The sequence below is a fragment of the Pleurotus ostreatus genome (assembly GCF_014466165.1).
Source record: "Pleurotus ostreatus strain PC9 chromosome Unknown scaffold_8, whole genome shotgun sequence".
Lineage (NCBI taxonomy): Eukaryota > Fungi > Basidiomycota > Agaricomycetes > Agaricales > Pleurotaceae > Pleurotus > Pleurotus ostreatus.
Genome location: NW_023503163.1, coordinates 1,534,653 through 1,557,825, shown reverse-complemented (window position 1 = coordinate 1,557,825; position 23,173 = coordinate 1,534,653). Strand labels below are relative to the sequence as shown.

Sequence of the window (23,173 nt, the reverse complement as noted above, 5' to 3'; positions counted from 1 at the left end):
CGTGATACTTGGCGGCTATTGCCGAGTATGTCCTTCCAATCAGGGGCTCTGACTCGCGCTCTGACTAGTTCTTTCATCTGGACGAAATATCTCTCGCTCGTACCATCACAAAATGCGGAGCCTCAACAGATTACCGCTAGACGATGATCTCGTTGACCGTGTATTCACCTTTCTGCCGACTTTCGACGCACTGCAGGCCTTTCTCCTAACCTCCAAGTCCATTTATCAAGTCTACCTGAGGTATCCAGAATCAATCGTCCGAAATGTGGCATACAATGTTGCAGGACCTGCTTTGCCTCAGGCCATGCAATTGGTTGAATACAGGCGCAAGCTGGAAGACGCCAGAAACCAGGACGATGAGACGAAGTCCGTCGACCTTCCTGAAGAATCAACCACTGTGAAGCATATCTCCACCGACGCAGCGCATCAGCTCGCGAGAATCGCAAAGGCTGCTACTGGTCTCGAGGATATATTCAGCCGCATGTGGGTAGTGTACCTCTCTTGTGAAACAACAACCTATCGCAAGCCGCCAGACATAAGGACCGTTGCTCACGAACGAGCTCGTTGACAACACTCGAATCGTGGCGGTTTCGTTGTGCGGTATACAGGATCATACTTTTCTCTGCGCACTTTGGACCAAGGTTCGCTTATTTGGAAGATGACGAGACGGATTCAGACGATTCTACTGAGAGAAATGAAGATCTCCTGCAGCAGTGTATCGCATTCCTTGATGAAATGCTGGACCCCGAGCTTTTGGAAATTCGGGCAGTGATGTTGTTCTTCTCGGAGTTAGTTAGTCAGATTAAAGTGGTGGGACATCCAGCGGGGCTGGGCGTAGGTATGTCGAGTGCTGACAATTACAAGCCCCCAGCACTGAAAGGTATATCCGCAGCATCTCGAGGATTTGCTCTCATGGTTGGACCGGAGGCCATCCTCGAGTCCGTCCTTACTCGGTCGACAGGCCCACTCCAAGAAGCAGAGACATACACACCTGAGAACGTCCCGGCGACTCTACACCCTGGGTTCCTAGAAGACCCGCTAACGACCTTACTCCAGAAGAGGCGAATCCCTATTCCACCCTCGAATGAAACCTGGCGCGCACTGTTACATGAAATCAAGGGCGAAAATGATCAGTGTACGACGGTTTGCCTTCTTGAGGTGTTTGGGGCTGAGACTTTCCCTAGGTGAACGCTGTCAAAGTGTTTGTGGTATGGCACTCTACAATGAACATAGTAAATTCACCGCATTATTCTCCCAAGTAATCGATTCTTACTGTAGTAGACTGGGATCTCCTTCAGGGCATCATGCGACCCCACGAAGTGGTAGGACTCTTTAAGGGGCGATTGAGGCTTGCTCAAAGCGCCATCGACCTCGTAAATCGCCTCAACACGAACACCACCATAGACGAAATTATCAGCGAAATATTTGATGAGATCAAGTCTGTTGAAGATACGACTGAGCGGACGCATTGGCTTTGCTTCTCATGCGTGTGTGAGTTTGTCTCAGGGTATCTCCACTATTGGCTGCGTGAAACCCGCAGGAAAGGTCCGTCCGTCTCTCTTCTTTCTTAAGCTTCGTTTCCTTGCTGACGTCCGCCCGCGCAATTAGAGGGTAAGGTAATCCACGAAGACTGTTGGTAAGTCTACGCCCCCTCAATCTTTAAGCCATCCTGATTTGATCTGTACAAAAAGGTATGGCTATAATTGCCGAACGCAAGTCCACAACAGAGCCCATGCTGATAAACTCAACGTGCGTATGTCCTACGGTTGAATACCCGTTTACTAACCATCAATAAAGCACCTCTGCGATCCTACCAGAGGCGATCCCTAACACCGGACACCGGACACTGGGCCTGGCATCTGAACTGAATAAAACCGATTTGAGCATTGGGATTTAGGAGATATTGGAACAGTTTTCTGAGCCGTATAAATATATAAATATCTAGCGTCCTCCTTACAGTCTAATAAAACTGCGCGCACGCCTACACAATGATGGTCTACCAGATGGAGAACAAGGCCAGGCGCTTGACCGTTAAAATTACATATATTACCATCTGCTAATTCGATTCGTATATGAAAACAATAGGATTGGTCCACAGCAAGAAACATAGAAAAATTCAACACAACCTTTATGGGGGGACGCACAGAGACAGCAGTCTCAAAACGTACTTGCCCAAACCTCAACATCTACTGTCGACACTCTAGCTTGGTCTATCCATGGATGTTTCTACGACGATGTTATACCTACATCAGGACAAGGACACAAAGATGACTACTCACGAGAAGGTCTTTGGGGGTTTTCCGTATCTCAGGATCTTTCCACAGACAGCTATCCACAAAGTCCTCTGCTTCTTTAGGGAATCGTCCCTCTGGCGTTAATCTCGGCGCCGGCTCGTTCACAATGTGTTGCAGTAGTTCTAGGATACTCATCGTCATGCTGCCACCTTGCAAGCTGACGCCCTTGCTCTTCCTTCTGTCCTTCTTTTTATCGGTAGGTGTATTTTTGTCAGTAGGAGTCTTGGGAGTTCGAGAGGATCGAGGTGGAGGCAGGCCCATTGATAAGGGACGGTTTGGGGAAAGTGTACCCTCGAGATCCGATAGGTCCGAGTCGTTGTCATCCGACTCTGATTCTGAGAAGGGGAAGCGACCAAGAGCAAGTTCGATAAGTGATATGCCCAACGACCAAACATCTGACTTGACGGTATATTGGGCGCCCTGTATACGTTCGGGCTAGTTAAGGGTTCGAAAAGGTTAATCTGGGGTACCGAGCACGTTGGGACGCAACGACACGCACGCTCATGTATGTTGACGTGCCAACAAAAGTGTCCGCAATTGAGTTGATGAGTTCTCCTGAGACGCCGAAGTCACATATCTTGATCTGGCCAGCTGAATTGCATAGGATATTTGATGGTTTGATGTCTAGTGAGACAATGATACGCGGCGTGAGTCAGCGATGCAGTTCCATAACGGATGAAACGACAGCAAGAGACGTTCGTGAGAGATAGAGCTGCGGGCTCACCTCGATGGATGATGCGGTGGACGTCGTAGAGATACGTCAAACCTTCAAGCACAGAGAGGGCGACCTGACCGACGACATCGATATCAATGGGGCCAATCTTCTTGTAGATGCTATGGAGAGAGCCCTTGTCCATGAACTCCATACATATGCATATGTTGGGATCGGCCAGGAAAGCGCCGAAGAAAGAAACGATGTATTTGGAATTGCAGTCGTGCATTATGTGCAGCTCCCGTAGGATTTGCTTTCGGACGGACGGTTTAGCGTCAATTAGAACGATCTACGTCCAGTGAATTCAGGTCAAAGCAAGATCTGACATAAACTCACCTTCTTAGCCATCATAGTACCTGTAGGTGTGTGCTCAACTTTCTTCACGCTGCCTCCATTCCCCTGTCCTAGTTCCTGGAGATCCTTCAAATCCTCATTACGGAGCTCAAAGTTCATTTCAGCGTTCATGTCTAGTTTTGCGAGTGTGCTCGAGAGCGTTGCATGGTAGGTATTTCGCCGGGCGGATGGCGATGTGTTTGATGATGAAAGAGCTGGATTCGTGGATAGTATGGTGCCCTCCGAGTCTATTGGATTAGAGCTAGATGGAATTTTGGGATCCTTGAGGGTCATTGGCGGTGGCCGCTTCTTTCCCCCTGCCGCAGGCGCAAGTCGAGTGGGCACTGGTTCCAGCGGCACAGGTGCAGGAGCGGGAGTGTCTGAAACAGCCAGCTGCAGCGCTTTGAAGTTGCGTTTCTTTCGAATCGGGGTCGCCATTGATATTAAGAGAGAAAATCCGGATATGCGAAGGGTCAATAAGGGTATCAGTGATGTCGATGTTCGAGTGCAAGAGATGTTCACGCGAGTGATACCCCAGACGCGTCGACCACGTGGGTAGGGAGTCCATTCCCACAGTCATTAGAATATTACCACGGTTACAATACATTGATCATCGGTGGCTCAAAGTAGAAAACATGAAAGGGTATATTCGTAGCTCTACAAGACTATTGAAACAGATTCATTAATACAATGAACTAGTATTGCTGATGCATAATATACTTTGTGTGCTTCAAGCGGAAGCTTGAGCAATGCCTTGCTGCATAGTCATACGTATGGGAACGTCAAAACATATCAAGAGAGTGAATCGATAGAGATCGGAGGTTGGGATGAAGAGCATGGTGCGGCACCTGGCCCACTAATAGGCGGAAGGAAAAGCTGCTAGAGAATCATCGGAAACATAAGGAAATTGTCCAAATCATGCGAGAAAAGCCCGAAAATGTTGTAAGGAGAACTAGAAAACCTACGAGATAGCAATCATCAACGAACGAATACCCAGTCAAGCAAAGGAAACACTTACGAGGGCAACATATCATTACAAGCTTCGTCAATTAGCTTTGGTCGAAAAGGGAAGTAACGGTCTGTCTTCTTGCCCTTCCTGTTGTTGCGGGTAAAGTGCCTTGCCCAATGGTGGATTGTCCAGACCGCCAACCTGGCCCTATATCACCCTCAAGTGATGGGCGTCCACCTTGACGAGTCCCAATAGTCTTCCGCCTTGTGTCGCGTTCCGTCTCAGACCCGGATAAGGGTGTCATGGGACCATACGCCCTAGCGACGGCCTTCACGGCACGCGTAGAAGGCCCAGTGGTACCGTTGGCCTTCGGCTCGTCTGTTACCTCCTCCGAGTTCGATATGGTCCTCTGTCTCTGATCTATATCTCGCAAACCAGTCAGAGCGGTCGACCCTGTGGAAGGTCGTGAAAAAGTCGCCGAGGCATGGGGCCGTGCTGCATCAGATCTTCCTGAACGTTCAGAGTTGCTCCGCGATATAGGAAACAGCTGGTCTTCGGGCGAGGCGGTCAAACTGTGCGTACTCAGTGCAGTCGTAGGATTTGTGTGGGTTACGGGGAATTGGGGGCGGATAGTTGAAGTTGAAGCAGTAGCCTGCTTATGTCGTCGTTCACGTTCTGGCTTCGTGAAAGAGCGATCTGTAGCAATGGTATGACTGCGTTGCAACGGAGATTCAGACTTGAGCTTCGGAAGGGGAGGAGGGATTGCCAGCGGGGATAATCCGGCACGGGTGTTGCGCTCAGAATTGTTGAGGGCATTGAGCGCGCTCGCCGTCAATGCGCGGTGGGTGAGGGGTTGTATGCGATCGCTCGGATTTTGGGTACGGGAGGCGGGTGTAGGAGAAGGCTCATATCCTTGAACGGTCTCCAGAGATTCGCTGGTGCCTATCATGGGGCTATCTTGAGAATTACTTACCCGGCGCATTGATGATGAAGGGACCATGGAAGGGGCCTGTCGTTCTAGCCCCACTTTCCTTGCTCCCGCCGGCGCACGAACTGGGGTAGCAGCGACTTCCTGTCTATCCGTGTTGAAAACGCGCAAGACAGATGGTCGCTGGGGTAAGGGGGACTCCCTTTGTGTCCGTGCGTTACGGAGACCTGAACCAGGACGAGGCATCGGTGACTCGCGATGCGTGGAGTCCCCACCAGCTAGCTTCTTCAGGGTCTCTTCCCGCTCCCATTCCCTATCCCTCGGCGGAGGTTCCCAGCTCTGCCTACTTGATCCTACACTACGGCGTCCACTGGCACCACTTGAAGTAGTGGCCTCTGAATCCATCGCGGCCCTCGCAAGTGCTTCCTCATCCAGACTCACACTCCTCCCATGCGTCGTATCACCGGCATACCCTCCTCCGGTTTCGCCACCAAGCTCCTTCACCACCCTTCCAACACCGAGCAAGAAGCTGGTTACACTCCTTACCAACTCATCACTAACTCTCAACCCATCTCTCCACTGACCGCCAACGCTCCTCCACACTTCCACCAAATCAACGTCGCTACTACTGTTCCCACCAACTTCAGCATCGATTTGCTCCGTCAATGCCCTGTTGGTCCCGCTCTTCATCAACTCGTTCAATCGTTCAGAGGCCCCAACGATATCCTGCGCACTCTTCACGAGGTCGGCCGCGGGTCCGCTAGTCTCAGTAAGCCCCAAACGCTCCAAGTTCGAAGCAAAAACATCCAAGCTATGTTTCATCAATTCGGCATGTTTCCCGAGTTCTCTTGATGAAGTACCACCCATCGTTCGCCCTCCATCCTCTCTTCTCCGTGTACTCCCAAACGGACTCGAATACCTCTCTGGGTGAGCGCGACCAAGCGCAGATCCTGCCCTCGAATTCTCCAGACCAAGGCTACTCCTATATGTCCGTAGTAGAGGCGCTGTCCTCGGTTCTTCTTCGTAATCATCTTCGACATGATTGGCAGAACTCGTGCCGTCAAACGAAGCGCGGTATGATGCCATCGACGTTGCTGCTCTGGGGGCTGTGGCAACTCTCCTGGCGTTATCAGCGCCAGAGGGATGCTCTGGTGTACGAAAGTCGTTGTCATTGTACAGTTGTCCATGTGCACGAGAGGAAGGTCGAAAGCTGTCGCTGTAACGATTTGAACTCGTGCTACCACTGAGGCGACTCTGCGGTCGGCCTCCGCGATCAACTGCTGAATCTATCTCGTGTGATTCCCTTGTCGTGCGCCTCTGAACAGGTTCCGGTACATCTCTCTTAGTCAAACCCGCCGCTCTCAGGCCCTCTCCAACAAGACTCCGCCCTGAACCAAGTCCAAGTGCACTCTCAGCACTTCCACCTCGGAGACTCTGGCGTCTACCATGTTGGGTTTGGATATCCGTCGTGAGGTCACCCTGATCATCAGCAAAGCTGACATCGCCTGGGAGCCACCTTGTTTGTTGTCGTCTCTGTGGGTCTCGCATACTTGACTGATTCGTTGCCCGACGAGGAGACTGCTGGACATGCCGCGAGGGGTAATGGGACCGATGGGGTGTCGGGGGTTCGGGAGGAAGCTATTCGTGACAAGAGAGTAAAAAAGGTTTCTGAGACTTTGGAGACAACTAAACGCACCTGCCCATTGGCCCTCGAAGCAGATCTGCCACTGCTAACATCCACGCCACTGTCGTTAGCAATGCTCCCATCTAAGCTATGCTGTCTACTCATGCGAGTATCATCCTCTTGCGAAATATCGTATGCATTGTCACGAAACTCCCTTGGAAGGGGCTGCCTCGAAGTCCGCCGTCCAAAGGTAGAAGTGCGAGATGGAACCCTACCACCGAGTCGTTGTCCAGTGTCGTCATACATGGGATTGTCATGGTCAACAAAGCCAACCCTGGAGTTGGTTCGAGATCCTCTGAGGTTGTCATCATCTCGCTCATAATAATTGTCGTTGTAGTTGTTGTCTGGGTCAGGAGCTGTGAGTGCCATGGATGTTCGCTTCCGTGGTGAGCGCGTACGAGAGGACAACCCGATATTAGACGATGAAGTTGCAAGATCGCGTACTCGGGCAGGTGACGAAGGTGCTGACGTTAGGCGTCTGCGTTGAGTGGGTGGGGGAGTATGGGGCCGCGATGAGGGCGGTGGGAGCTGGGCTCGGGATGTTGAGCCCGCAGACGCAAGATTATCAATCTGGGCCTGCCGTGAGGAAGAGGAGGACTGAGTATACTGGGAGGTCGACTCGCGCTCAGTTTCGGACCCAGAGAGATGTTCGGGGGTAAGGTCGTATGCGTATGACTGCGAGCGACCGTGAAGGGTCGAAGAGTCAGATGTACGTGGGCGGTTCGTAGACGAGCGTGTTAAGGATGATGTTGAGGCTGATGCAGACTGACGTGTGGAGGCGGTATGCGAAGAAGATGAAGATGAAGAAACGGAGTTTGCTGGTGGTGGAGACCGCCGCCTTTGCGAGGGTGCTGGGGATGGTGACGAAAGCCGTGAAAAAGCCGTGATTTTGTTTAATGTCTAAGATAGCGGTAAAATCAATAATCAAGTAGGAGGCGAGCATGACCCACCATGCGATTGCGTTCGGTGAGAGACTTTACACGTTGCAAAGCGGATTCTTCCTGATTGCTGGAACGGATTGAAAGCATACGGTCCAGCCTTGCTGTATTGTCCTCCTCGCCCTCGCCGTCGTTGTGGTCATCATCTTCGTCATCGTCAATTCCGTCTCGATCGAGGTTTGCAGCCATCGCATCTTGGAAAGCCTTTATATTGGTCTCGTTGAGCGAGTTCATGGAAAAAGGGCGCCGCCGAGAGTGGAAGTCGTCTTCGTGAGTGGTCCTACGGTCGTTGTCGCCGCCAGTGCTTCCACTCCCGGTAGAATTAGTTGCTGGTGGCGAAGGTAAACCAGATCCTCGTGAGCCCACGCTAGAAACGGGGCTCGGTGGTTCTGGGAGATCTGGAAGGCTTGGAGGTGAGAGCACTGGAATGTCTGCTCCGATGTAGATCGCCGAAGAAGGTCGTTCCTTTGCCCTGAGATATCCGGGGCGAGTCGTCATTCCGCGCGAGGTGATATTGTGGTCGATTGTTGAAGCCAGAAGGGTCGGCGCCGTAGTGGAGGTTCTCTCTTAAGTGATCATGAAGAAATGGAACTTGACCTGAGCACGTCGTCGACCACAGCGACCAGCGGGAAAGAAGACGGTTGAAGGTGCGAAGGCAAAGAACGACGAGGAAGGGAACTTGCTGAATTTCCCACGGCAAGCAACTTGTTGTCTGCCAGACTGCCCACGCCGCGATATTCAAATTGGCAGACAATATGTTTCAAAGGCTGAACGAGGCTGAAACGTTGCTGCTGCAGTGCGCTTCTCAAACTATACTGTGCAGAGAACTGTGTACTGATTTTCCTCAGCTTTGTTTTGTAGCCCAGAATTTTCCAGTCGACGACATATTTCTTGTCGTACGCGACTCAGTCAGACTTGTCCTCGAACACGTTCTATAGACCTTGTCGCGGTCTTGCATTGAGACAAAGAAAGGAGACGGCTCCAATCGCATTTCTGCAGCAAGCTTCTCAAACAGAAATGCGTGGCTTTAGCCCTCAGTAGCAATCGCCGGATCCCAAAGGATCCCTCTCCGATATGTTGGGAAACTGCGTCTTCTCAGACGCCGTTTGGCTGGTGGGACCGTCACATCGAGACTCGTGGAGCCAACTTCTGCCTTGCATTCGCAATCCCGTGCTTCAAATAGCTATTGCCACGAGGCGTCCTCATGCTTCGCTCGGAGTATATGCGCTCGCTATACACGAAATGAACCCAAGGTTGGACCTACCACTCATTCTACCCAACTCTCCTATTTTTTTAGCCGTACGATGAGCCAGAAAATGCTGCAGCGCTTCTTGCACATGTTCGCTCGTCTCATATGCCCAGAAGAAGTGGGTAACGACATCGTTATTGTGTATGTACTGCGCGGAATATCAGGGGGCCTGCGCACCGGCTGACTTTCCTTGTGTTCGGGTGGTTGCCAGCGTCATGGGCCCTGCGGGCGCAGGGAAGAGCACGGTATGTCATTCGCTGGCTGCCCGTCTCGACTCTGTCCGCGATCGGCCGATCGATGGCAACTCATTCTATGTCCATGGTGTGTAGTTCATCAATACCGCCACGAATGCCAACAAGATGCCCGTCGAGCACTCTCTCGGCGCTCACAGCCAATACATCAGCAGCATTGAATGCACGTACCCTGGCGACGAAGAAGGGCGCTGTATAGTCTTCGTCGACACGCCGAGCCTCGACTACGACAGCTCTACAGCAGCTAACGCGGAGGCCCAAATTCATAAATGGTTGGCCCGAACGTCAGTATATCCTGACCCTCTATCAATGTATCTCTTACCGTTGGCCTCCAGTTATCCCAGACGCACGCACGTAGACGGCATCCTCTTTCTGTACAAAATCTCGGCCACACGAGCAACCGAGACAATGTCTCCCTTAACATACACTCGAATCTTTGAAGCCCTCCTGGGCCACGACTACATGAAGAAACTCATGCTCGTAACGACGATGTGGAATCCCAACGAAATGGAGGAATGCCTCAAACGAGAGAGTAAGATGAAGTGGGGCTTCCATATGGAGAGGTTTGACCAAACAATCGAAAGTGCCTGGAAGGTCGTGGATACTATGTTAGGCCGGCACCCAAAATTGTGCAGTGTCATGTCGAGGAGTCCTGACATTGGCGATGTCACGGAGGAGCATATCATCATCGCGTAAGCAACCAAGCATTATCATCACCGGTCAAACTATACTTACGTGCGCCTACCATAGCGTGATGGGGCAGCATGGGGCAGGGAAGAGTTCTGTAAGTCCTTCCATATTCCACGCTGTCCGAGGTGACTTAACACCCTCGGAAGTTCATCAACACCGTGACTTCAAGTAATTTCATGAACGTCAGCGACGGTTTGCACTCAGGAACAAAAGATCTGGGCATCGTGAAATTTCGCTGCGATCAAAGCGACCTGGATTTTATATTTATCGACACGCCCGGCTGCGACAGTGTGGAAGAAGTCAGGCAAGTACTCGACAAAGTCTCTGTATGGCTCAAGACCTGGTATGTCTTCATATGTGCATCATGTGTCGGTAGCAATTCATAACCCTCAATGTATTAAAGCTACAAAAGGAATGTCAAACCTACCGGCGTACTCTGGCTCCACCGTATCGTCGATAACTGGTTCAATCCTGAGCAGATCCCCATTTACTTCAAACGCGCATGCGCTGAAAAGGCGATTCATAATTTGGCATTCGTTACTACTATGTGGGATGAATACTCCTCCGCGATGCACCCTACCGATCAATGGGAAAAGGACATCCTATCGCGGCACTGGAAACCCCTTATCGACAAGGGCTGCAAGACGTACAGGTATACAGGGTCGGAGGAGTCTGCTTGGGATATCATGGACGCGTTCTGCGTCCGTGGTGGTGAGAAGTACGACCGGGAACTGCAGAGGGAGATGGTGCGGCTGAGGAAAATGCTGTGTCAGGGTGAGGGTAATGGTGGTTGTGTAGATAGTGCAAAAGGCACTGAGCTGTTTGCGAAGTTGTGGGTGTTCGTGAACAAGGAGCGGGGGACCATGCGCCATATCCGAGCCTTAACCAGACATGGGGCGAAAGACGGCGACCTTCTGGCGTTAAGATACTCCCAGATGGTGCTGCGGCGGCAGGTCCACAGCACCGTGGAGGAGGCGAAGCTTCTCGGCGTATCTATCGGACAACACGTTGGTAGAATATCTTCATCTTATTCACATCCGGAAGGGAGGGCAACTTTGGTGAGTAATGATTTGGGAGCCAAGATATTCAACCCGTTGAGATATTGATATGTTTGATAGATCCTCCCTGGAGAAGAGGTCAAGCCCACTTACATATCATGATTGCGATGAAGGGCATCGGGCAGGGCTGCCCTGCCCGTCGTGATGCATGGTGTTCGTTTTTGCTTGCTTTCTCCATGTTATATCGGGATTATTTATCAACAACTACCCCGCATCGGTGTAATAATGTACAGATACCAACGGATCACAGCGGTGGTAACCCTTAGAACCCTCCCTCGGGAAGGGTTTCATTTTCTCGCCCGAAACCCGAAGGCCGAGCGTGATCTGCTACTTTAGTGATGCACAAGCCCTCACCAGTCGGTCAATGTGCCCGAGGGATTCTTGCTAAACCCACTTGGGATGCTGATTTTCTCCTCGAAGTTAACTTGGTAGAACCGTAGGAGTAATGAATACAATGCTTCACAATTAAGGTGCCGAAGTGAGGACACATTATAGTAGCGCAGGGGCTATCTAGTGTAGTAGGTAGAGAAAGTTCATCCACTTTCTCCGTTGCGATCAAATTCCGATTTGTGGGTAAATTAACTGTTCCCTCCCATTGTTCGGCTGGGGTCAATGGCACGGGTGGCTCTACAAGACGTCAAGGGTTTGTTCGTCTCTGGCCAGAAAATCCAGAAGTACCTATGGGTCAACGGCGCGCATAACACAGGTCTCCGGGGCTGAATCTGTCTTTATCACGAAGCTCTTAATCTTCATGGCCTCGTCGTAGTCGAGGGTGCATGTAAAGTCCTCCTGCCAGCTTTTGCCCGACTTCTTCCACTTCCATATAACGCTCGCCGTCGCCACCACCCTCCTTGCATCCAAGGAAACATCCATCCGATGCTTACGCAGATCATGACATGTCCAGTGTGTTGCCAATAGATCCAAGTATGATCTGACAGCATTCAGCCCGAAGAGCGTGGAATTGTATGAGGAACGAGGCGAGTGGTCAAACACAACGACTTCTGTCGTGGAAAAGTGGCGCAAGACGACCTTGGACGGGGAAACTTTGAGATCTGCGAAGAAAGCGTCTGCGACGACGCGTAGCTGGTCTGAAGTCCAGAGGATGTTGTAGCGTAGGGGGATGCAGGAGGTCATTGTCTGCTGCATTGTGGGCGATTGCTGTAGTCGTTGGGAGAAAGAGAGCGCGGGCGCATGGTTCAAACTTATATAACGGTCATTGCCTCGGCCAGAAGAGCAGCCACTTATCTCCATGGCCGACCCGCCTACGGATCCGGCAAGCAAAATGATTACCGGTGCCGACACTGATCCAGTAGTACCCCCTGCATTTCCCCTGAACAAGGTTACTACCGCCGTTGCGTGTATCAGACCTCGCAGAGGAACTAAAAGGAGTGATACCTTAGTACCATTCGGGTCCAGAAAACTGACGGGATTGCTCGAGGACGCGCCGGTTAAGCCGATGTGAGCCAAATTACTTTTTCCGGACCATGAGTCTGTTAAACGGCCTGCAGTACTGGTAGGCTGGGCATGGAAGGAAGTCTTTGCCTTTAATACATCGAGCTAGCGAGCTTCTTAATATATCGGCACCTGTACCCGTTGCGGCAAATCACACAGGCTGTTCATCAGTCTCATACCCATAACACTGGTACGGGACTCTCGGTGCTTCCTTAAAGGGAGTCATTCATCATGCATCAGATTATCCCACACGAATACCGTCGATGAGCTAGCAGAAAGGTAACGTCGCTAGCACTGCGACGAGATAGGGGGGATTTACATCCCAGTTGACCATGTAACGGATAATTCAAAGCCCGCGATAATGTAGATCCTTCTGGTTCGACTCCCTTTACTACTTCAAGCCAAGGTTATCCGCCGATCAGCCACGCAGGATCCCTTTCAGTACTGTTTGAGTACTCGAGGAGCGTGTTACATTGCGCTAGAAGTCTATGTAGTGGGCTGGCGACCACGCGACTGGACGAGCAAGTTGGACCAATGCAAATACAGGTATTACCAGGCATCATCTAGATTCTAGAACCCAAGGTATTCACCCCACATTCAAGATTTTTTGGGCACCAACCACCAGCCGTCGGACGCATTTGAGTACGCTGGAAGCCCCACGTTCTTCGTATCCCTCAATGCCTTCCATTACCTCAGTGTGTCTTTCGCTTTCTGGTGCTAGGTGACGACACAAGGAAGGGAATCATGACGGCATTCTGTGGTAGCGAACCAGCAGAACACTGTAGTATTGGTCAGCCTACTAGTTGGGAATTCTAGATCTACACTAGTTACCTCTGGAATGCCTGGTAAGTGTCGGCCCAGCCAGATGCCACCTTGAGTCTGAAGAAGAACCTCAGGCTTCAAATTCAAGCTGTGTAGACCTTGCACGCTTATTGTGTACCACAACTGAAACCACACCAGCCCAAAAAAATCCTGGCAGTTCAAAAAATTGGTCACAGTGTAAGATTACCCCTGTGACACCCCTGAAGTGTGTCCTCCTACCCTGCCGCGAACGCAGGAATGTGCTGGTATGGCGGGGATAAGACAGGGCTTCGATATTTTTTGTCTCAACGAGGATTGATTAAAAGAGTAAGGGAGCTGATCACAGATAGATCACAAGAGTGTATTAACATTTTACATTGTGCGCGGAGAACGCAGCGAAGGGCCTGTGTTTAGTTGGGTAAACATTGAGAATACCCTGCAGGATGGTGGTGAATATGGCTATTCCTGAGCTGAGTTAGAGCTTGGACTTACAGGGGTTGTTTACGGTGCAAGTAGAACCAGCTGCACAGACGGTTGGCCCAGTGTAACCTTGGCCTGAAGACAGTGTTAGAATAATCCTGCGAGGTAGGGATTTAGTCCTTACCTCCGCATTGTCCCCAGGGACCCACTGTTGGCGTGGAAGGCGGCGCGCTACTGGTCACGGGGGGAGGGTTTGAGGTAACAGGCGGATTCGAGGTGATTGGAGGGTTTGAGGTGACCGGAGGGTTTGAGGTGACTGGAGGGTTCGACGTGATGGGGGGTATAGATGAGGTTGGTGTTGCGGTTGCAGTGTTAGGAGGTTGGGTTCCTGTCGCATCGCCGTAGAATATGCCACGTCCATTGGTACCAAGGTATACTCTTCAGCTCTTTGTGAGTCACTGCTACAGAGCGCCGTTTCGTAGAATAAAACCATACCTTCCGTAGATTCTTGGGTCGCCGGTGAGGACGTTTGCGCTGATGACGCCGAAACCGTGGGCAGCATCGTTGATCTTCACCCAGTTGACACCAGCATCATCTGACCTGAAGTATCCTTTGCCTTGGATATCTGCTGCGGCAAAAAGGGCAGGGTAACCACCAGTAGAGGCGGGGGCTCCAAATCCTATGCTCCAAGCCTCTGCTACTCCAGAAATAGAGGTGAAAGTGGCACCTGAGTTAGTCGAGTGGAAAAGACCAGCATCGGTGGAGACCCAGACATCGCCAGTAACGCCTGGGTTAACCAGAACGTCTCGAGCAGTCGTGGACGACCCAAGAGTGCCCTGTGAGGTGAAGGTCTGACCCGAGTTGGTTGAGATGTAAAAGGTGCTACCGGAAGCACCATAGAATATTGCGTTTGCTTTCTTGTCTGAGGCAATAGCGGCATCCGAAGGCAATGATGCCACGGCAGTAAAGGTACTTTGGTACTGTGAGACCATCACACCATTGCCCTCAGTACGCCAGAGGATCGTATCGGCGTTGGCGGATAAAGCAACCTTTCCACCATGAACACCATCAGGTGCGCCATAATGGATAGACCTATTATATATAGATATTAACCATTGATTAGCTTGACATCAGACTAGTCACACATACCATGAAGCGCCCGAGTTTGACGAAATCGCAACTTGTTTCGTTTCCCTGGCACCGAGTCAGTGAGTATAGGATGCACTGCAGGAGAAACAGGAGACCCACTCGTCGCCAGCACCAACACGAACGATGTTCATCGGTTGATTGCCAGCATAGTCGAGGTCTTGACTTGTCATCCATGTAGGGTTGCTGTAACTTGCGGGTCTAGGTGTATCGAGGTTGTCATGAACGAAGCCTTACGTCAAACTGAATTCAGCAAACGTCAGTACAGGGATGTGAAAACACTGACCATTGCAGTCGGCCACGCCGGACAAAAGGTTTGCCCCAGTTGGCGGGGAGATGAGCCCACGAACCGAGGTCTCTTCAATCCCGTCAGCCAATACCTCAAGCGTTACGTTGTGTATAGTATCCCATTTCTTCAAATCAAAGCCACCATACATGGTAGCACCAGTTCCGTAGAGCCAGTGGTTGGAGTTGAAGGGATCAATGACCAATGCTAGACAGCATTATGAGTAATATCAGCTATAGGGCCATCAAATGTCTACCTTCCATCATCCAGCCGATCTGTAAGGTACCGGGGTTGGTATTCGGATAGTTGGGACCAGTCCAAGGAGCGCCTGAGTTGTCGTATGAGTAGTGCTTCTGAAGGTTGGGATACCCATTCCAGCTCCATAGAGGGCTCCATGTAGCACCGCTATCAGTTGAGCGGAATATTTGCCCATCGGGCCACCAGCTGTTCAGTGCAGCGACCATAATTGTTCCCGGTACCTGTAAATCCACGGCCAAACCGCCAAAGCCGAAGTAAAGATCACCGCCAGACACGGGTGTAATATTAGTCCCTAGTCGACGATGAGAATAGCTCATCAATTGTATGAGGTCGACTTACAGGTAGAGGTGGGGATATGATACTTCCATACAGCCCCGGCGGTCCCGTCATACGGGCCTGCTCCGTCACTGTATGTGACGTATAGAGTGTTCTCAGATGGAGAGAGAACTCCTTTATGGGGGAGGAAAGTCGTGTCTTGACCCGCGACCGCGGTCCCTATGATTACTCGTTAAGCTAGGCCTCCAACATCAGGAAGCCATGCAAACGCACAGGTGGCACCGGCATTCTCTGAAACAAAGATATTACTTTCGCCTTTATTGGCAACACCGACAAAGATACGAGGAGTAGGAGACCCATTTGTACCCGTGGTAGAGTCGAAAGTGATCCAAGAGAAGCCAATAATGATGTTGTTGTATTCGTAGACGTCATTTGGATCCGGAATGAATGTACCTGACAGGACCGCGTTAGATGAAGAACCCAAGCAAGTCAAAAATTGGCATTACCGGCGCTGGGGAAATTGGTAACCTTCGTCCAAGTCGCTCCGAAGTTGACTGACTTGTAGAGGCCGTTTCCGCTGCGGGCGCCGTAGTATAAAATATTATTGCTGTGGGGGTCGACAGCGATTCGCTTGATATTGGTTAGAATCGGAGCACACTATCCCTTAGGACAACGCGACAGGAGAAGCTTACCTCGCCCCTATGTCAAGTCAGTTTGAACAACCCACCAGAGAAACGAGCGTCGGACGTACATCCCACGACCAGCCATGTTACCCCCGACTTTGAAGGGCAAAGGTGACGAGGTGAAAGTGTCACCATAGTCATTGGAAATTAAGATGGCCCCATTGTTGGGGTCCCAGGAGTTCGTGTACATTCCAACAGCCTATAGAAGGTCAAAATCCTAGCATCATGAAAAGGGAGGAGAAGTTACAAGATAAAGGCGGTTGGGATCGACAGGATCAGTCGCCAACGCGTCAATGCCCCAGTGGTTCCAGTTGTCGCTATCCACAGAATCGAGGAGTGGTTTCCAGGAATGGTCAGCGTTGAGCCTGTATGCCCCTCCGATATCCGTTCGGGCGTATGCGAGTCCCTTGAAGATCAGTGAGCACTAGGCAGTGACAAAACAAACCATGTTCAGACATGTGCACCTGTTGCTTTTCGTTGAACACGATACCGGGAATGAACCCGCCACCACCACCAATCTATTCAAAAGCGACATTAATATAGCGGAGAGGAAGTCATCGTGAAGTATTTACTAACCCTGACATTCTTCCAGTTATAAGCCTGAGAGTTGACCGCGCATGCCAACCGACTGAAGGTAGCCACCGTCACCGTCAGTAGAAAGCTTGCCCTCATTGTTGTCCAAATGGGGAGGATTCACGTTTCCTATGTATTAGCCTGTGACAGATTTATACGAATTCGTTGCTGGTCCTTCGGGTGATACAGCGGAGAAATAGATTTTACGACCCGAGAATTTAGCAGCCTCCGAGTAAGTTGTTTGTAGCGACGTCTGATAGAGTACTTTCGACAGATCCCCCGTTGTTCGCTGGACCACCGCTCGCCTCCAGCTAGCATCGTTCATGAGGGATACTAGTGCCAGAGAAAGACATCGAACTCACCCTTGGGCCTTTACCACCTAGATGGACGTCAATACTGATTTACCGAAGTTGCAGATGCTTCATCTTGGCAGGAACTGCTTAGACATCCCTCTTTACAGGTACCTCTGACACGTCAACGATTGAGCGCCCTATGTTTCGCTGCCAGCGGTCGGTCGTCTCGTCCCTCAGGCTGTGCGACCGCGCTAAGACATGTTTCGGGGATCGAATTAGTGCGGTCACTGGCACCTTGTCTTCACATATAGCGTCCGAAGGATGAGATTATCTACAATAAATAAAACGAACGTGATGGTCCTATATACTGTCATGCTAAAGCGAAAACCCAATGATTTTGCTAACGGGGCGCAGGTTGATGACAGGTTGGCCTTCAGCCATGGTGCCAACCTTTCCCCTGATATCTAGATCGTCTTCTTCATCGTCACTTTCAGAATCGTGACGTCCCAAACGACCAAATATACTGATACGATTAGCTTCCTTCGTAGTAGGTTGAGATGGGCTCTTTGTCTGAAGCGCTTCGGAACATTTCTCCATGGCCGCCGCTGTTTCGCTGTTTAACTCAACATTGAAGAGATCCAATATATAGCGCCGGACGGGCAGCCGGAATCGTTGAGTCGAGATCGTGTACAAAGCACGATAAAGCATAGTCGGGGATGAAAACAACTGCTTATACTCCGCGCGAGATTTCATCCTTCGGAGAGTATATTAGAGTTAGATCATTAACTGTTGTCAATGGGACCGTACTTTGTTAGTGACCGTGAGGCTGCATTCGCGATGACTGTATTCGCAAGATTTTGAATAGCAGTCATCACTTCTACTTCTGCTTCTGCTGTGGGCGGATTCAGTCTATTTACGCATGGTTCTGATGCATGTTCCTGCCAAGGAGGGAGCTATCGACGCGTTTAGAGTGGTTATGCGGGGAAATTTTTGATCATTTACTGAGATAAATTTCTCCAAGTCAACGGGGATGCAAAGGCCTGTGGGAAGTCCAAGAGGAGACAACGTAGCCTCCCACTGATAATCATCTAATATCTCGGCGCCTTGAGATGTTGATGAGATGAGCCCGAGGACAAAGAAACATGTTCTAGACGCACGTCAGTATGCTCACACTCGAACAAGGGAAGGATTATATGACATACCCTCGGACTGAAGGAATTGGTGATTCCTCCGCTATCTCCAGAATGGTAGGGATTACTTCTTGTTCTTCTAAAAATGGGAGTCCTCCTTCCGTAGCGCCTATGTTTCCCTGAACGATCGATTAGTGGAAGCAACAACATTATCATATTCGACTGACCACCGCCCAAAGGATGCTTTTCAACTTCAGGATTAATTCCGAGTCTTCGCTCTCATGACTGTGTTGCCTGATGAAATGTGCGAAGTCGGCGAAGTGCCCCTTGTCTTGAAAAACTTGGCACCCGAGCTCTGTTTTCGCCATTTCACCATAGAAATGCGGAGGCACCGTACCATCAAACGCTCTGTCCACGTATGAGCCAAGCTCATCACAAATTGAACCGGAAAAACTTACAGGGTCTCTTCGTTGTCGTCTCCGGAGTTTGTAGCCTTGAACACCTTGGCGAGAAAGACCTCAACTTGTACCACATAATCAATATTACGTTCCTGTCCCGTACTGGTATTTATGGGCGTGTCAAGTGAGAGATGATTTTCACTTACATGGTACCAAATGTCCATCTCCCTATCAATGTAGCCGGTATCATATAAGTATCGGAAACCCATGAGTGTTGATGTGAACCTTGGTAAAAATGAGCAAGACCGGACCACCCAAAGGGACCTGAATAAAGCTACCTCATCAACAACGGATGCCCAATGTCTCCTAGATGATCCATCATCGGCTGCATCTCTACCACTAGTTGCAACGCTTCTTTGGATTCGCAGGCATCCTTGAGGAAGTGGGCGGCTAATTCACATACTTCTGGGGCTGGGTCGTAAAGTTGAGTAACCAGTAATCGCAGTGTCCAAGCGTTGACACTGGATGAAACTCTTATCAGATCGCCTAGATGGCGAGTAGTATAGAGTCGAATATGCTAGACGGTAGGTTAGTATTTTAACAAGGTGTTATACTAGATATAACCTTGTAGCTAGAAGTCAGAGCCTTGGAAAGGATAATACGAGGATGGCCATCGCTAGTAGCTTGAGCGCGTGTCGTTGAGCCTGATACGGAACAGACTCACATATTATAATCGAGGTTTTCGATGATGCCTTTGATCAGATCCTCGCGGCTTCTGAGCTCGCTCAAGTGGTAGAAAGCCGTGAATACTTTGAACTTCTCCAAGAGCCTGTATAGATATGCAGCCAACGGGCAAAAGAGCTTGCGAACCACTCACTCGATGCCTTCCTTGTGCTTGCTCAGAGTCCCCAACATTTCGAAGTATCCATAGGTGAGAGTGTCGTTCACACGAGCTTTCGAGAATATGGGATCTGAATCTGGCGGTCCGTTGAACTATGCGTAGACCTCAATATCACGTTAGAATAAAACAACACAGGTTCTTACTGGGTCAAGTTGTGAGAACCCCCACACAATTTGCTGCAAAAAGACGTCTTCCGTTGAAAGATATCGGACGCCGTCTGGACTCGCCACCAGAGTAGTCAACAAAGCACACCCTAATCGAACCCACTTCATGTTGGACTGCAGGTGTTTATATTAGTAACCCGTGGACACGAAGATGATATATAAGAACTCACCTTCGTTCGGGGTATATCGGAGAATCGATGGCTGCGCGGATGGAAGAACGACATCAAACGTCGAATAATTCTGGAGGCCTTGATGGCTTCTTCTAGTCGGGACGGATTTCGCAAAGGTCCTTCCACAAGTTCAATCAGAACATCGAATTGCCACCGTGCATGTTCCTTCGTGGACGAAATCTGCAACGAAGCCAGGATAAAACACGTCGATCTGCAACTCGAGGCATAACTCACCTGAGATTCATTCAACGCCGCTAGGAAGGTCTTTTCGTCCATCTGCATCCCCAGCTTGATCTTGACCTGTTCAATCTGTCTCTGTCGACGAGCAGCATCATCCACTGAGTTTGCCCTTGATGATGAATGTGTCAACATTTGCTGTAACCATGTTCGATCATAATTCACCTTGGGCGTGCGTTCTTAATCATAATGGGATCCAACCTTGACCGATTTCGATTAAAGCTGTCGATACTAGACAGAGCCAACGTTCCGATGATTCTATTCTCTCCTTGACCGTAATTCGAAGCGAGATCAAATATATGAGATATCGTCTGGAAGGAACGGAGGTCAGTCAGGTCCCGGATCAATTCGTACTGGATGTACTTGAAATTTGGCAGCGATTGAGAGTGGCAAAACGCGGTTGCTCAGTTGCAGCATTTCCGCCATCAGAAGAGTAGCTTTCCGAGATAGATTCGACCCGGTGACTGATTCCTCTAAAATCGATGTTAAGGCCTTTGAAAAACATATCAACTACGCGGTGAAACCCTGCGTTGGACACACGTACGTCGAGTAATCCAGCATTATTGAAGATAAGAATGAGCAAAGCGATGTACTGATCGGTGAGCTTCAATCTACTAGAGCGCTCATGAACGTCGGGTTGGGTATTTGGTTCTGACGGCGTCTGGAAGTTGTCAACCCCTTGAACATAATGAGGGACTGCGCGGCGGAGAAGATGATGATAACGCACTCGTCAGTCGGCGACCATCGACGAAAACTTTGTGCCATTCGGGTATTTTGATATTGAGAAGATCGAAGAACATGTCCAATACAACATCCTGAAAGTAATCTAGATGTCAGGATACAGGTTATCGTCTGGTAGATTACACTGACTCGAGCTTCAAGTGAGGGTATACGGAGGGTATTGACTAACGAACGTATAGCCATGAGGTCGTTCATGCAAAAATACATGAGCCCTGCCAAATTGTCATTTGGGAGTCTGCATGGAGTAGGTAAAAAGGCATACCACTCCATGTTCGCAACATCAACTGTATGATCTTGATGCAACCCCTCATCCGCGTTATGTGGTCGGGTGGCTTCCCATATGCATCAGTGACGGCTGAGAGGGCAAGCTGTTCTACGCGTTAGAAGTGTGACTTGATCATTCCCAAACACGCCAAACCTCAAGATCAGACCCCAAACGAAGATATGCCCGCGTACGAGGGGAGTCGGCGATATGGAGGAAGACAGACGCTAAGATCGGGGCCAGCTCCAAGGGCCCGTCTCCTAGCGCATGAAGCAGGAATCGTATCCCCCCAGTCTTGGAGACGAGGTCAATATCGATAAGGACTATCAAGCGATCAGCGGCGGGCATACAGACATAGGTAGAAGGTCACACACGAATTTCCGCTAGCGTTTGTACACAGACTGATCTGAAAGGGTCCTCTGCATATTCGGCGACGGCGACGACCGCGCGCATTACCGCCTCCGATAGAGGGACACTGCCCCGGCGGCCAGCAGAGTCCCTTCGTATCGAGCCCACTTCAACGATCGATCGTATAAGCTTGATGACCTGTTCTTTCTCGACAGTACATTTGTTGTCCCGTGACAATGACCTAGGATAATGGTCTACACACATCTAGAGTTTAGTTAGCGTCGAAGCGACTTACTTGACGATATACCAATCGAGGGATTGCCCTATCCTCTGCACGGATTCAACATCCACAAGCATGTATCGCATGAGGCGGTACGCATGGGCACGACATTGTTTCGTATAGTTATCGGCGAGCGCTGGAACAACACTGAGAACGTTCAGCGACGTACGCATATGCTCGTGTGTATAAATGACTCACACCTTCACCACTTCAGAGATGTCAAGTTCATACCGCACCCGAAAATGGCGCTGAAGAATCGAAACAATCTGCTGCATTTTGTCGATCCTCTCGGCATTAGAGTCGGATGAAGGCAAAGAAGGTATGTTCAGTTTAAGAAGTTGCGAGAGGCAGCTTTTAGCATTCCTCAAGGCCACTCGTGAGACGTCAACTGAAGAAGTTACTGTAAGGGCTACGATATGACTGAACGTAGTTCATGATATACCTCGCTCTTTTGCATCGCCGTAAGGAGCAAGATTCTGCAATGCCTGGTTGACACTCAGACTCGAGCCAGTTCCATTTCCCATGGCATTTGGGGCAAGTGAATTGTTCAGGTTGCTGTCCGACGCGGCCAGGTTTTCCAGTACAACAATACGTTTGTTAAGGGCCTCGATCTTTTTCTTGGCCGCCAACAGCTCGGATTGCACTGGTTGCCTCAACGAATCCTGAAGATCATGTTGTCAGTGTATTAGTGGGAGTAGTATATATACGCGACGCACGGGTAAGTCCCTGTTCAGAAAGTCCTCCGCCCCTTCAATGATGCTTTTCTCCGTGGACAGTTGATTGCGCAGGATGTCTAACTGAGAATTATATTGATATCCAATGCATGCCACCAAAGGGGCAATCTCACCTGCTCTGTGTCATCTAGCCCTTCCAATTCGTCGAATGAGAATGACCTTCTAGCGACGACAACATCCGGGCTTGAGTTTACTAGAGTCGAGGTCTGAGACACAAATGAGTTTATGCCAGGGCTAGTTCCAGGAAGCTTCAGCAGCGAGGCCATAGCGATTATGTAGGTTCACTTGGTAAGTTGTCGTGCAGTGTCGGACCTTAAGCTTATAGCATGAATGAGATTCTTGAACGCTAGATCGCGGCAGCGAATCCACTATGAGGTATGCTAGCCGCCGCTGCACTTGGAGCAGAAAATCCTGAACGAGCGCGTAGAGAGCGCGTATCACACGTCTACGGAGGGATCGTCGATGGGTGAGTGTGAATGTGCTAGACAATGTGAGCTCTCGCTAATGGGGTTTTGCTTTCTCACAGTCATGTTC

At 50.2% G+C, this 23,173-nt stretch overlaps 7 protein-coding genes across 7 annotated transcripts; 2 read left to right on the top strand and 5 right to left on the bottom strand.

The window, feature by feature from the left end:
* Nucleotides 1–112: 112 nt before the first annotated feature.
* PC9H_010868 (uncharacterized protein) lies at nt 113–1,897 on the top strand (the record flags this gene model as incomplete). Its single annotated transcript, XM_036780361.1, has 8 exons — nt 113–483; nt 534–838; nt 893–1,135; nt 1,185–1,232; nt 1,282–1,545; nt 1,609–1,632; nt 1,692–1,749; nt 1,798–1,897. The coding sequence occupies 8 exons, from the start codon at nt 113–115 to the stop codon at nt 1,895–1,897; spliced, it is 1,413 nt and encodes a 470-aa protein (XP_036627744.1).
* Nucleotides 1,898–2,237: 340 nt separating this feature from the next.
* On the bottom strand, nt 2,238–3,777 carry STE7 (MAP kinase kinase (MEK); the record flags this gene model as incomplete). Its single annotated transcript, XM_036780360.1, has 5 exons — nt 2,238–2,243; nt 2,280–2,729; nt 2,794–2,918; nt 3,019–3,295; nt 3,343–3,777. The coding sequence occupies 5 exons, from the start codon at nt 3,775–3,777 to the stop codon at nt 2,238–2,240; spliced, it is 1,293 nt and encodes a 430-aa protein (XP_036627743.1).
* A 611-nt stretch (nt 3,778–4,388) lies between these two features.
* Nucleotides 4,389–8,336, bottom strand: PC9H_010866 (uncharacterized protein; the record flags this gene model as incomplete). Its single annotated transcript, XM_036780359.1, has 3 exons — nt 4,389–6,854; nt 6,913–7,800; nt 7,851–8,336. The coding sequence occupies 3 exons, from the start codon at nt 8,334–8,336 to the stop codon at nt 4,389–4,391; spliced, it is 3,840 nt and encodes a 1,279-aa protein (XP_036627742.1).
* Nucleotides 8,337–9,230: 894 nt separating this feature from the next.
* Nucleotides 9,231–11,188, top strand: TOC34 (Translocase of chloroplast; the record flags this gene model as incomplete). The annotated part of the gene is made up of 7 exons (XM_036780358.1): nt 9,231–9,332; nt 9,417–9,622; nt 9,674–10,030; nt 10,089–10,122; nt 10,175–10,371; nt 10,432–11,086; nt 11,147–11,188. 7 exons carry the CDS (start codon nt 9,231–9,233, stop codon nt 11,186–11,188), a joined length of 1,593 nt encoding a protein of 530 aa, XP_036627741.1.
* Nucleotides 11,189–11,764: 576 nt separating this feature from the next.
* Nucleotides 11,765–12,232, bottom strand: PC9H_010864 (uncharacterized protein; the record flags this gene model as incomplete). The annotated part of the gene is made up of 1 exon (XM_036780357.1): nt 11,765–12,232. The coding sequence occupies one exon, from the start codon at nt 12,230–12,232 to the stop codon at nt 11,765–11,767; it is 468 nt and encodes a 155-aa protein (XP_036627740.1).
* A 1,517-nt stretch (nt 12,233–13,749) lies between these two features.
* On the bottom strand, nt 13,750–17,080 carry PC9H_010863 (uncharacterized protein; the record flags this gene model as incomplete). The annotated part of the gene is made up of 16 exons (XM_036780356.1): nt 13,750–13,775; nt 13,832–13,894; nt 13,944–14,197; nt 14,255–14,851; nt 14,909–14,953; nt 15,008–15,137; nt 15,192–15,398; nt 15,448–15,741; nt 15,789–15,944; nt 15,999–16,178; nt 16,232–16,355; nt 16,418–16,424; nt 16,477–16,607; nt 16,656–16,814; nt 16,873–16,926; nt 16,985–17,080. The coding sequence occupies 16 exons, from the start codon at nt 17,078–17,080 to the stop codon at nt 13,750–13,752; spliced, it is 2,523 nt and encodes an 840-aa protein (XP_036627739.1).
* A 569-nt stretch (nt 17,081–17,649) lies between these two features.
* Nucleotides 17,650–22,905, bottom strand: PC9H_010862 (uncharacterized protein; the record flags this gene model as incomplete). The annotated part of the gene is made up of 27 exons (XM_036780355.1): nt 17,650–18,028; nt 18,082–18,227; nt 18,277–18,421; nt 18,477–18,583; nt 18,632–18,812; nt 18,863–18,954; nt 19,009–19,087; nt 19,141–19,379; nt 19,427–19,478; nt 19,527–19,631; nt 19,680–19,795; nt 19,847–19,981; nt 20,038–20,217; nt 20,272–20,386; nt 20,440–20,585; nt 20,638–20,766; nt 20,819–20,885; nt 20,998–21,089; nt 21,145–21,227; nt 21,278–21,383; nt 21,434–21,600; nt 21,652–21,866; nt 21,921–22,052; nt 22,104–22,293; nt 22,348–22,567; nt 22,622–22,702; nt 22,753–22,905. The coding sequence occupies 27 exons, from the start codon at nt 22,903–22,905 to the stop codon at nt 17,650–17,652; spliced, it is 3,852 nt and encodes a 1,283-aa protein (XP_036627738.1).
* Nucleotides 22,906–23,173: the final 268 nt, after the last annotated feature.